This window comes from Ursus arctos, unplaced genomic scaffold (assembly GCF_023065955.2).
Source record: "Ursus arctos isolate Adak ecotype North America unplaced genomic scaffold, UrsArc2.0 scaffold_24, whole genome shotgun sequence".
NCBI lineage: Eukaryota > Metazoa > Chordata > Mammalia > Carnivora > Ursidae > Ursus > Ursus arctos.
In genome coordinates this window covers 19,707,177-19,721,262 of record NW_026622919.1, presented here as the reverse complement: position 1 = coordinate 19,721,262, position 14,086 = coordinate 19,707,177, and the positions used below count along the sequence as shown (strand labels likewise).

General features: G+C 45.2%; 1 protein-coding gene across 3 annotated transcripts in view; it reads right to left on the bottom strand.

Moving 5' to 3' along the window:
• DNAJC7 (DnaJ heat shock protein family (Hsp40) member C7) overlaps positions 1 to 14,086 on the bottom strand; it is a 29,768-nt gene that overhangs the window by 6,629 nt on the left and 9,053 nt on the right. For all 3 annotated transcript variants that reach the window (XM_026512824.4, XM_026512823.4, XM_048224784.2), the window contains 8 exons: positions 11,388 to 11,476; positions 10,546 to 10,670; positions 10,052 to 10,165; positions 9,309 to 9,383; positions 4,228 to 4,346; positions 3,356 to 3,509; positions 2,651 to 2,815; positions 1,720 to 1,811 (listed from right to left, as the gene is read on the bottom strand). In XM_026512824.4, the coding sequence (XP_026368609.1) occupies positions 1,720 to 1,811; positions 2,651 to 2,815; positions 3,356 to 3,509; positions 4,228 to 4,346; positions 9,309 to 9,383; positions 10,052 to 10,165; positions 10,546 to 10,670; positions 11,388 to 11,476 (933 nt within the window). The remainder of the gene's footprint in view (positions 1 to 1,719; positions 1,812 to 2,650; positions 2,816 to 3,355; positions 3,510 to 4,227; positions 4,347 to 9,308; positions 9,384 to 10,051; positions 10,166 to 10,545; positions 10,671 to 11,387; positions 11,477 to 14,086) is intronic.

Here is a 14,086-nt window from a genome sequence, read left to right as displayed (position 1 = left end):
GAGAAGTAGAGCCTCAGGGAAAATGGGAAATTGCAGCCCATGACAGGAGATGTCGCAAAGATCTGGCATTCCCCCCAACTTCAAGGGTAAGTTGAGGCAGATTGGGGCAGCAAAGCCCCTGGTTAGGCTTTGGCCTGAACTAATCTCCACTACTTCATGTCAATCCCAGCTACATGACGGGACCACTGGCCAAATTTTGGCCAACTGTGCCCAAAAGTGCATGTTGGACCCTAGTGGGATCACAAAGGCAGAGCCCCTCGGAGGACAGTTCTGTTTCTACCACAAAGATAAGGAGTTGTCTGATTAAAGCCAGTTGATTTTTCCTTATTGAACACATACAGAGTATAACTGTCCACCCCATTATCCTAACAAGCCAAGAATTTCTCTTCTCTCCCCATTCCTTGTTCAAACACTGCAGTGTGTCCACTGAGTTGACATGGGCTCATGTACCAGCCACCCCTGCCCCACTAGACACTTGGGGGACCCTGTTTGCTGGCTATTACACATAACACCACAGAAAATTTGCAGGTAGCATTTTGTATCTGTTGGAATGAGTCATTAGCTGGGTCAGAGGGTATGGGTTGTCTTCCAAAGCTTCCATGTTTGCCAGTGGTTTGCAAACAAGAGATGACTGACAGCGGGTCTCAGAATCTGTAATACAATTCCGTAGATGCTTCTGTTTGACAGACTTACTCATCTACTTAGAAATCCACTTAAAAACAAACAAAAAGCACCACACACGGTAGCAATTTTCCTATTCTTAAAAAATGCGGATAATTTGGGGAACACTAAATAGGAGGCAGGCCACGCCCTGCACCACTGATGACACGGAGGAGCCTGAAGAATGACAGGCCTTGCAGGCATCAGTAACAGCACCAGTTCCCTGGATCTGACACTTCGTAACAAGAAATGGAACGAGTGGTGGAGGATTAGTAAACAACAAATAGGTCTTCCTTCCGGAACTTTAAAGGTAGGCTGTTTTTCTGTCTGGGAAATAATCTGGAAGAAGAAGAGATGGATTTGGGGGAGTCTCTCCTAGCCCTTGCTGAGCTTCCGGTCTGCAGAGAAGAGTCTGGATGGACAAGGTAAGCCGGGCAGCGCCCTGACTCTGAAGGCAAACCCGGGCATTGGATCTAGGTAGGCCGCCTGGCCCCCCATCACCGAGCCCCAGGAGCTACTTCAACAGGGGCTTCCTTACACTGCTGGGCGGCTGAGCCAGAGGCAATCCCTTCCAACCGAAAGGCAGTCTTCCCTAACCCAGAACAAGCAGGATAAACACAACTCTCAGCTGTCTCCAAGAGATACTTTATTTCTTCCTCTTCCAAGCACCATACATTCATTCCACAGAACATTTACGGAGTGAGCACCTACTGTGTGCCAAGCACTGTGCCAAGTTAGAGCAAAAGTGTACAACACAAAATACAATCTCCAAAGGAAATGGATTTAAACTTTAACAAAAGGAATTTGGGTCAGGCATCAGAGGAAACTTACTGACCGTGGGGCGTAAGACACAGGCATGGGAGACTGAGGGAGCTTGTGCAAGGTCCTCCGCTGGAGGTCTATAAAGAGAGTCTAGGGCTGGAGCAATCCCACCTAGAGGCAGGGGGAAGGACCGAATGACCTCACAACGTCCCTGGGTCTGCTTCCGCATCCACACTGCAAATCCCCTGGCAGGCCAGCAGCAACGCCCTCTTCCCCTCGCCCGCCGGAGGCACTCACCACTGAGCTCTTCTCAAGTAGGCTTTTATATAAGTGGCATCGAGCTTCACTGCACTCGAGCAGTCTTCTATTGCATCATCTAGTTTCCTAAGCTTCAGGAGAGAGAGAGCAGTCATACTTCACATCTCTGCGGACCGAGGGAGCCCGGAGGCCGTGAGCACGGCTTCAAAATTCTAAGAGGATCAGTCCTGCTGGCTCCCCTGTCACACTCACTCTCGGTCACTGAGAAAGCCAGTGTCTCAGAGGGCTAAGGATACCAGGTTCGAAACTGGTTTCTCTTCTACGGGATGGAAGCCAGGCACACTTACGTGCAGGGGTAGACCACCGCTACCATTCCAGGGTAGTGCCCAAACAAGACACGGAGATAGTAACGGTGGTTCCTGCCCTCCATTCTCCCAAAGGCCAAGGAGACGGGTAAGAATTGCTCTGCTTTCTAACCACTGGAACGCTGTAAGAGCAAGGAGCCTGCTGTTCTTACGGGAGGCAGGACTACAGTGGGCCCGCAGACTGTTTCCCGTCGAGCATGGTGACCATCAGTTACGCTAGACAAAAAACTAAGCCTGCCTCATACTCTAATTTCCTCCAAATCACTCCTAAGAAAGAAATAATCACTTGCTTAGGCCAAAAGCAGCAATAATATTTGCTTTAAAAATTATCCCACAGGCTCTAGGCATTCTCTTACTGGAGGAAAAGGATCTTGAGGAAGAACAGGTAGGAATACCCTTCCGAACTGTCGCTCAAGTGCCCTTGAATTCCACAGGAAAGGTAAAAGCTTGCCTCTCAGAAGGAAGTCCCTAACAGGCTGAGCCTTCCACCAAAACCACCTTTTCTCCTTTCATCTGGCCTACCCTCATTAGGCAGAATCCCAAGACCTCTTTGATGTCCCTTAAACATACCTCCATGGGCCCCGAGACCCAGACCGAGTGCTTACCTTGGAATTCACCGTGCCCCGATTACAGTAGAGTTTAGCATTGGTTTTTATATTGTTGGGGTCTATCCCCAGGGCTTCTGTGTACAGTTCATAAGCTAGCTTGTAATTTCCTTCTTTAAATGCTTTATTCCCATCTTCTTTCTTTGCTTTAAGTGCTTTGGCATTCTACAGGAAAAAGTAAGGGGACGTTAGCTCACATCCAGAAAACCTCAGACCACGGTAGAGAGGCCCAAGTCTATTTTCGATTTCTCACACCCCAGCTGTTTAGCATCACACGGACCCTGACCACCACCACCCACCCCCTGCCCTGCCCCCACTACCTGGGCTGTTTGCTGCTCACTGGTACTTCCTACAGAGTGGACAGGGGAAACCAAGATATACAACAGAATACCAGTGAGACCTGTTTACCCAGGGTTTACCTCCACTCCCTAGGATAAACATTACTATTTTTTCTTCACTGGAGGAAGAAAGAAAGAAAAAACACACTTAGGTATTAGAAGGAACTGACCCTATATGATCACATTTACCTTTAGGCAAATAAAAGTAGTTCTGAAATAATTTCTAACGAAAGGACCAAGCATCCCGGCAAGGTGGGGAAAGGAGCGATCACACTGCATGTGATCCTCGAACCTTCCAGTCTTGATTCTCTTAGAGGCTCAAAAAGGAAGCTTTCTTTCCTACTCAGATCTGGGGCCTAGCACTTACTCTGCAAGCAATGCAGGCCTTCTCATGGTCAGGAGCCATCCTGAGAGCCTGTACAAAAAACTGCACCGCCTTCTCGATACAATCTTCGTAATAAAGGCAAAGACCTCGTACATACAGAGCATCCGCATTGGTAGAATCCATTCGTAAAATGTCGCTGCAAGAGCCGGAAAGGGGCACGTTCAGCGGTGGTTTGGATCTCCTCACCATCACCACCATTCACGATTACTGCCACCAGTTTTTCTCTTGACCAAGTGTCTAGTATGGAACGTATCCCAAAGTAGACAGATCCCAATGAGCCCTTCCCATACCTTCCCCAAAGAAACCACCTTTATTTATTTACCTTTAACACACTTCATGAGTCTCAGTCTTTATTAGAACAGAGACCGGCAAATGACAGCCCACAGGGCTGAATCCTGCCTGCCACTGTTTAGGTAAATGAAATGGTACTGAAATCTAGCCACATCGCCCGCTTATCTATTATCAATGGCTGCTTCTGCTCCACGGTAGCACAGGGGCATAGCTGCGACGGAGACTATATGACCTACAAAGCCTAAAATATTTACTACCTGGCCCTTTACAGAGCTCGCAAACCTGTGATGTAGAACGAAAATGACATTCAAACAAACAAAACACCGAAACCAAAAACCACCTCACACATCTGTTCTTCCACACCCAGCTGAAGTACCCGCTGTACTTCTACGTATCTGGCAGGTGTTCAAGTCCGGTCTAACTTTGGCTTTAAGTCCCAGGAAGGTCTGATCGGCTCTACTGATCTACCTACAGGACATATGGTAGCTCCTGCTATAGAGAGGTCCCGACGGTGCCTGTCCGGTGGTGGGGCATTTCAACGCGGAACTGGCCTCACTTCATACCTGGCCACAGACTGTGCTTCCGGGTAACGACCTAGCATTGCTAAACACTCTGCTTTGAGGATTTTGAAGCGATGGCAGGCGGGGGCAAATTCTAGGGCACGGTCCATGCAGAAAACCACCTATGGGGAGAAGAAAGCAAATAAGACTCTTCATTCTGGACTCTAGAAATATCTTCATTTATAAATGTCTGGCCATAGGCAACAGACAGATTCAAAGGGAAGTAATATCAGAGCTTAGGAACATACCTAATTCATTTGATTAAACCACTGAAACGAGGAGAGCAATTGATCTGGATGATAATGACATGCCAACAGCAAACATTTAAGCACTTTATATACTGATCCATTTAATGCTCATGATTTTATAAAGTAATTTTATGAAGCACCTTATTTTATTAATGAGAAACCAAACTAAAATGCAGAGATTAAGGAAATGTGTTCGAGGTCATCAAAGCCAGTAAGTGACAGAAACAGGATTTGGTCTCAGACATTACGACTCCAGAGCCTGTTACTTTCATCACCATGTTAAGCTGCCTCCACAGGGACTGTGATCAAAATTCACTTTCTTCTAGTGTAGAAATATGATGATTTGCTACTCTGCATAACTCACCATGCTTCGCCTATTACATAAGACAAGGATACCCAAAATAACCTGATACAGAATCGCTGCTCCCCATATTATTCGAATTGCTGACAGTTCCATTCTCCCTGTGCCATAAGCCTCACATCTCACTAAGTACTGTGGCGGCCACCTTTCCACTTTTATTTTATTTTTATTTATTTTTTTAAAGATTTACTTATTTATTTTGGGGGGTGTGTGTGAGTGGGGGGAGGAGGAGGAGGGGGAAGAGAGAATCCTCAAGCAGACTCCCTGCTGAGCATGGAGCCTGACACAGGGCTCAATCCCAGGACCCTGAGATCATGACCTGAGCCAAAATCAAGTGTTGGCTGCTCAACCAACTGAGCCACCCAGGTGCCCCCCCTTCTATTTCAGTAGAAATATACCAATAAAATGGTTCGTTTTAAATGGTCCTAAATAGACTATATCAGATTACTATATTCAACATATTAATACATAAACCAAAAGGCAAGTTTCTCTCTCTCACACACACGCGCACAGATGGGATTTCTTGTCTTTCAGCTTGATAAAGCCTCTCCATACATTCCCATTTTCTCTTTTCAGAAGTCTGTTCTCTAAGCCTTCATTTTTGGTTTAGCTGCTATTGCTGGGAGATCCTTGCTGAATCATACTCTTGTCAAGGATAAATGCCCCGAAGGAGCAATGTGGAATTAAGAGACACCCATTTCATCTAAGAATCTGGCCATGGGGATCATGAAGAAATGAAGTCTGAAAACTCAAAAGCAATAATAGGTCAAATTCCAGCACCAGGCAACTGGTCAGACATTCATATAACGGAAAGCCGCGCGGCTCTAAAACAGAATGAAGCAACTTTCCATGTGTCAGTACAGAAAGATCCCGGGGTGCCTGGGTGGCGCAGTCGTGAAGCGTCTGCCTGCGGCTCAGGGCGTGAGCCCAGCGTTCTGGGATCGAGCCCCACATCGGGCTCCTCCGCTGGGAGCCTGCTTCTTCCTCTCCCACTCCCCCTGCTGTGTTCCCTCTCTCGCTGGCTGTCTGTCACATAAATAAATAAAATCGAAAGGAAAGGAAAGGAAAGGAAAGGAAAGGAAAGGAAAGGAAAGGAAAGGAAAGGAAGAAAGAAAGATTTCCAAGGTCTCCCAAGGGAAAAAAGGCAAGGTACAGAACAGTGAAGAGCGTATGATCTTTCATGTAAAAAAAGGAAAACCAGGACTCTGTATTTCTATCTGCTTATATATGTGCAACCAAACTGGAGGGGAACAGAAGAAACAAGACCAGAGATTACTTTAGGGGGTGAGAACTAGGCAGAGAGAAGTTTAGGGGAATACCTATCACTGAGTATCTGTTTATACTTCCAGCTTCTCCCCCGCACCAATACTTCTAACTTTTGAACAATGAATAGCACCTACTCAAAAATTTAAATTTGAGGGGCGCCTGGGTGGCACAGCGGTTAAGCGTCTGCCTTCGGCTCAGGGCGTGATCCTGGCGTGATGGGATCGAGCCCCACGTCAGGCTCCTGCGCTATGAGCCTGCTTCTTCCTCTCCCACTCCCCCTGCTTGTGTTCCCTCTCTCGCTGGCTGTCTCTGTCAAATAAATAAAATCTTTAAAAAAAAAAAAAATTTAAATTTGAAAATACGCAGAAGTAGGGAAACACCAAGGGCTGCTCCACTGTTCGTAGAACAGTGGTGGGGAGAATTCTCTTCAGGGCACAGGTTACCATCCTACAAGTTCTAAGGATTCTATGAAAGTTCAGGTATCATGTAGAGTCATGGTGCTAATTCCCCCCCTTAAAGAGAAAAAGAATGGGGGGGGGATCAGTCAGATGTAAGCAGCCACACCCTGTTGCCTTCGCAACGTTCTCTGTGGAGATGGTTCTGCTCATCGGGTCAGTGGCGTGTCAGCTGAAGGCTCAGTGCTTCACTTCCCACCCCCCACTCCCCATGACTAGGGACAGCTGCAGGCAAAGAAGATCTTTGTTTCTTCCAAGTTCATCTGTTTCCCCTGCCAGGATCATAATTCTTCATTTGTGACATCACCATGAGCTACAGTGGGGGGGCTGGGATGTCACAAACAGAGGATTCTGTCACAAACTGGGGATTCTGGCTCCACAGTGGGCAAGAGAGAAAAGAAACTCAAAAGACTGCCTTTTGAGACAAAGCTTTTGCCTATGTAAACCTCAGAAAACATGACAGAAGGCAGAATCGCTTTCCAAACACACACACACACCCCCAAAAAACTTATGAATCACAGTACAAAGACAGTGGTTATTAAAACCAATGGACAGAAGAGGGATGCTCCTAGGTTAATGCCGGGACTCTGCATAAGCTAATCAAATATTTATTACCAAATAAAAGACCTGCACAGTTTGTGACTTAAGAATAATTAAGAATAATTCTTAACAGTGCCCTTTTATCAAATGTTAATTGAGTACATTCTACAGAAAGCACTGAGCAAATTCCCACATGTGGAGTAACAACTCTGTTCCTTGGATGATACAAACCTCTTTTACGTGATCCTGAAAACTGACCCTAATCCACGTTTTTCACCTTTTTAGGGGGCCATTCACCTCCCTTTTGAAACTCTAATGAAAGCTACTTCCAAGTATCGTCTAAAGCAGAGAATTAGAAATTACACAGATGAGGCATAACCACTATAAACAAGACCTAGAAAGGTATTTAGAACTTTTACACCCTTCCCATGTTTTCAGATAGGGTCGACCCCTCTGGTTCGTAAATTTTCATGGACCATCACAGCGCCATAAATGAGAGCAGCTGCTTTCACAGAAAGGCCTAACATCAAAACGGAAGTGACGACAGGTTACATACACTGGTCAAAAATCTAAAAAGAGCCTCTATTTTTTTTTTTTTTTAAGATTTTATTTATTTATGTGACAGAGAGACAGCCAGCGAGAGAGGGAACACAGCAGGGGAGTGGGAGAGGAAGAAGCAGGCTCCCAGCGGAGGAGCCCGATGTGGGACTCGATCCCGGAACGCCAAGATCACGCCCTGAGCCGAAGGCAGACGCTTAACGACTGCGCTACCCAGGCGCCCCCGAAAGAGCCTCTATTTTTTATTTAGACTTGCATCTAGTTCACACAAAGCAGCAAAGCTAGCTCTCATTATTCAAATTAAAATGGATTATCCCAACCTAATAATTCCAACTAGTATTCCCTCTATGACCCAGCACTTTTAGGCTACTATCTTTTTTTTTTTTTTTTTTAAAGATTTTATTTTATTTATGTGACAGAGAGACAGCCAGCGAGAGAGGGAACACAGCAGGGGGGAGTGGGAGAGGAAGAAGCAGGCTCCCAGCAGAGGAGCCCGATGTGGGACTCGATCCCGGAACGCCGGGATCACGCCCTGAGCCGAAGGCAGACGCTTTAACGACTGCGCTACCCAGGCGCCCCTTTAGGCTACTATCTTATATCAAAAGCAGGAACAAACTCAAGTAAACTCACATTGCTTTTTATCATAAAGCCAAATATAATTAAGAAAGTAAATACGTTGGCAAAAAACATTTTTAGATGCTGGGGATGATGGGAGTAACAGGAATTCTCATTCCTTGCTGGCGGGAATGCAAAAATGGTACGGCCATTTTGGTAGTTTCTTGCAAAACTTAACATACTTTTACCACACGATCCAGCAACTGCACTTCTTGGTACTTGCCCAAAAGAGGTGAAAACTTACGTCCACACAAAAACTTGTACACAGATGTTTATAGCAGCTCTATTCATAACTGTCAAAAACGTGACTGTAACATATGTGCCTCTGGGGGCGCCTGGGTGGCTCAGTCAGTTAAGCATCTGCCTTCATCTGCCTTCAGCTCAGCTCATGATCCCAGGGTCCTGGGTTCAAGTCCCACATCGGGCTCCCTGCTCAGGGGGAGTCTGTTTCTCCCTCTGCCCCTCCCTCCTACTCCCGCTCTCTCTGGTGCACGCTCTCTCAAGTAAATAAATAAAATCTTAAAAACAAAAAGTGCCTCTGGTGGGGAATGTTGATAATGGGGGAGGCTATGCAAGTGTGGGGGCAGGGGGATATGAGAACTCTCTGTACCTTCCTCTCAATTTTTCTGTGAACCTGTTCTTAAAGAAATAGTCTTTAAAAAAAAAAAAAAAAGAAAAGAAAGGAGGGGCGCCTGGGTGGCACAGCGGTTAAGCGTCTGCCTTCGGCTCAGGGCGTGATCCCGGCGTTCTGGGATCGAGCCCCACATCGGGCTCCTCCGCGGGGAGCCTGCTTCTTCCTCTCCCACTCCCCCTGCTGTGTTCCCTCTCTCGCTGGCTGTCTCTCTGTCAAATAAATAAATAAAATCTTTAAAAAAAAAAAAAAAAAGAAAGGAAAGAGGCAAAGCCAAACTGAAGTGGTACTACACACACACACACACACACACACACACACACACACACCCCTTCTGTACCATATTACACACACGTGCGCACAGCCTTGTGATAAAGGGTAGATGAGATCTCCCCATAGTTGTACTTTACCTTTCGAAAATCGCGCTTCTCAAAATCCGTTTCTGCTATTTTCTCATATTCTATGACTGCATTAGCATTCTTGAACTATACCAGAAAATCAGATAAGGGAAAGTTTTAATGAAGTTGTAGATTCAACAACCACAAAAATCAAGGCTTTGATGAATTATGAGTTCAAGAAAATCAGAACCACAGACTTCTCACTAATCAGGTTCGTGAAGATACAGCCCAGACCCCTAACAGGCCGGCTAACGCCCTATCTGCCACCTCAAGGCAGGATACCAGAGATGTGCCTGATAGACATAAATTAAAGGCACGGCATCGTCAGAGGTTGAGCAGAAGTTTCTAGACTCTCACTAAAACACATCCAGGGGTAAACGGGGTATATATGGAAATGGAACTGAAACACATTTTAGCTGCTACTGATGTAGTCAGGATTTGAATTTACCCAAGTTCTTTAACTGCACTCAAACCAGTCCCTTGCAGCATCTGCCCGCTCCTCGGCCATCTCAGAAACCCTCCATTTCACAGACTTCTAAAGCTATAAATCATATTCACAACTCTGTCTACAAGTAAGAAACTGAGGCTCGGACAGGCCATGAGACTTGCCTACAGTTACCCAGGTGTGGTGATGGCAGAAGTGAGACTAGGTCTCAGTTCTTATTTGTTTTATTTTTTTTGTAGCTCTCAGTTCTGACTTTCAGGTCACTATTACCACAGCGTCCCCTTCCAGGCGGACACCACCAGAACCGTACCTCCTGCTGTGCCTGAGCGTTTTTGTGATCCAGTTCTAGGGCTCTCTGGAAACTACGACACGCCGCCATGGCATTCCCTAGAGATAGGTGGCATTTGCCCTCTCGTAGATGGCCCTAGAAGAAATGCAAAGAGGGAAGAAAAGGAGCATGACTGGCCAAGCAGAGAGCAATCAGCAGCGGTAACAAACACCCACACAAAGCCCACACGGGATGAAAGTGGCCAGAGCAGTGGTTCTCACCCAGGGGAGAGTCCACCCTCCAGGGGACGGTTAGCCATGTTGGAGACATGTCTGGCGCTCAGCCAGGGAGGAAGGGGTGCTACCTACACCTACCGATGAAAGAGATGCTGCTAAACACCACACAACGCACAGGACAGCCCCCACAACAAAGAATTACCTGGTCCCAAATGTCTACAGTGTCCAAGGCTGAGAAGCCTTGGGCTAGAGGAACTCAACGGCAGCAACTGGTCCCCCCCAAATGGCCGCATTACGTACCCGGACGAAACTGTCATCCAGCCTCACTGACTGCTGTGCGTCTCCAAGAGCTTCCCGGAACTTTCCAAGCATCATCAAAGTGGCTGCTCGATTCCCGTAATAGCTAGCATTCTTAGGACACATATCTACAGGGAGGGTGGAAGAAAGCAAAATAAAGCCTAGCACGGGGCACTGCTTCAAAAACTCAGGGGCCATCTCCCCGCAGAACTACATCAAGGTAATCAAATTGTAATAGGAATGCTGACATTCTCTCTAAGGCCATGGCCACATTTTTGACTACCTGTGCAAACAGACAGCAGCAATGGTATGACCAATTAAAACATAAAAGTCACTTAAATGTAACAGCTTTAAAGCGCGCTGACTGCCCTTTCAAGGGAAGGGGTCAGCATATTCACCTCCTGAATGAATTGCATTATATATAATAAGAGAGGAAAATGAATTTGCATTTGTTGAATCAGGGGTGGGGAGCCTGTAAGCAAGTTAGGTGAGAAACATGCCGACACGGGATTCAACCATGCTGGCAGCTGGAGCACGAAGTTAAGACTTGATAATTAATATCTACAAGAGCCATTTTCTAACATGGTTAAATGAACTGGAAATGGCTGAGGTGCATTTAGGGGGTTATCTTTTTGCCATATCTAGAATTTCTGGAATTGCCTTTGTCAAACGAAGAACTACCCATTTATAAGCCATCCCTCGTAAGCCAATTAAGTCCAAAAGAGTTCGCACAGTTAAGTTATGAACCCGCTAAGCCAAAGGCTACTTTTCCAAGAGGCGTTACTTATCATAGTATTTATATTTAGCAAATTTATCTTCCAACATAAGCAGCAGGTCCTTCTCACCTATGGCTTTTGTATAATAGTTATAAGCTTCATTGTAATCTTTCTTGGCATAGTATGCGTTTCCTTGTTCCTTGAAAGACTCTGCTTCCCTGAAAAGGAAAGAGAAAGACCAGCGTGTTAGACCCAGGGAATAACCTCTGTAATCTCACGGGAGCGATCTCTGGTCTAGAGCCCCGGGCATATTGAGCTGAAAGTCAGTGCGATGTACTTGAAGGAATTTCTAGATTTGTTCAATGCTATTTTTTGGTCACTTAGATACATTCAAACTAAATCAAGAAAACCTCTCTCATGTTGCCTGACCTTCCTCGCTATTCCTGTCTATGGTCATATCCCACACAACAAGCAAATTTTGACACCCTCTCACAGAGACTGAAATTTTTTAAGTTTACTTATTTATTCATTAAGTAATCTCTACATCCAACATGGGGCTCAACTCATGACCCCGAGATCAAGAGTTGCGTGTTCCTCCATCAGAGCCAGCCAGGTGCCCCTGAATTTTTATATTTATTTCCTTTCCACTGCGTCACAGCTGCTGCCTCTTCAGCAAACATAAAAAATCAGTTAGACATCACTCCATTCAGGGGCAATGATTCCTAAATGTGAAATGGGTCACATCCTTAGAGTTCTAATGATTTATTCTCTTGAAACTCGACTGGCTCATGCATTTGTCACTAACAGGACAAGCAGAGCAAAAGCAGGTGGCAAAGGAGTTAAAAGCATAGCATATTGTTGTTTAAGATGGAGGACGGAGTTGAGTGACAGCAGAGACCAAGAACTTAGATAACAGGGATGTCTGAGGTATAGCAGCCTGCCAGTGCCATGCTGAGTACCCATCTACTGATGTTCTCTCTGCCTATCCCATCTACGTGGGTACTTACTGCCCCCTCTATCGTTCCTATAGTACCCTGTATAACCACCAAGTGGCTAATATCAGAATTCCTGCCCTACTCCAAGATCCATTTTTGAAGCTGTGCCATTAGACAAATTGTACTTTCCGAAAGGAACAATGTTATGTAAGGAGAATTATATGCCAGATAAAGGAACTAGAATTGAATAAGACATGACCAACAATGTCTTAAAAGAACTAGTAACCTCTACCAAAGATACCCCAAATCATTCCAATCACCACTTTGAGTGACAAAGATAATTCTTTACCCAACTGATTCCTGTAACATAACTAAATATCTGAGCATTTTTGTTATAAGGAAGAATCTTTGTTTCTTTTTCTGTCCTCTACATATCCAAAAAAGAATCTAGTTCAAGGGAAGTAAGGACAAAAGTACCTAATTCTTAACATGGTGATGGTATGGGAGCTTACAGCTTGATTCTATGGACATCAGCACTGAGAAGATTTGTGATTTATTTACTTACGTATTTTAAACTACAAAGTGGTAAAGCCGCCCTCCTTTTATTTAGGCGATCTCCCTTTCCATTCTCCAGCACTGTCCTGGCAAGCCCTACTAACATGAAAAGGCTGCTAGAAGAAAGGAGAAGGAAAATGGCAATGATCTATAAATGCTGACAGATTTGAACTGTGATGGACATAAATCTGCCTGAGTAATTTACACCAACTGGTATAATGCTATAAAGAGAACATCTGCTATTAGAAGTCCTCAAGAAGGATCCCCCAACTGCAAGATTTATAGGACCAACTGCAATCTTTCTACATGGTGTACACCATACTTTAACTCTAAATTAAGCAAGGCACTATAAAAACTATGAGGAGCCTATCCTTTCAGAGCAGACATGCCAAGAGATCTGAAGAAAGGGCTTTCCAACACTGGATGTGAGAAGTCAAACAGCCGTGAAGAAATGGAGTGGTAAATTCAAAAGAAACATTGGGCCCACAATGCACCTGAGAAGATCTGGTTTTCTCTGCGGTTGGCTAGTGGCTACGAATACACAAATCCTTGAGGAAAACCAAGGGTATCCAGGCACTTGGACAGACACCATATTAGCAGTAGAAAGCCTGTTAATCAAAGGTGAAGCGATCTGTAGAGCTACAGAAAGGTGCCCTTTACTAAAACACCAACTTCCGTGGAGGTGAGGGGCTTCACCACCAGCTTCTATAAAAACACAACCGATGCTTTCTGTGGAAAGTCAGAAATAATTACTGAAGCCAGGTACTTTCCATGCATTATCTTCCTACCAGGTGTTTCATTATTCCCATTTCTCAGAGGAGTAAAATAAGGGGTAGAGATTAAAAACTGGCCCACCGTCAGGATGTCAAGCCACACCTGTCACATTCCAAAGCCTGTGCACTGTCTACTATGCTGAGCTTTCTCTCCAATGCACGTCTCTATCTAGTGCTTAAGACTTTAAAAATTAATCTGTCCTGCTAGGAATAAGACATGGGCAATGAACATGAATTTCTTCAAACTAAGACCTAAAATAGCCCCAGCATATAAAATCCAACTCCAGAACGACAATCTGGATTTAAACAAGCTAAATGGCATTCCTAACAATCAGTCGCACAGACAGCAGGGCTCCTTTCTCTTTAAGACGGAAGACCTAGTGAACTGGACTTTGCTTCCCCCAAGAAATGCATTTCATTTTAGTAAATGGTGAGTAGATTCCATTCTAGAGCAAACAAAGCGAGTAATGTAGAGTCAGCCCACAGCAGAAAGAACAAGAAGAATTGTGTTGTGACAAGTTACCATGTTTTTAACCTCACACTGCACAGCATCAGGCCAGAATTA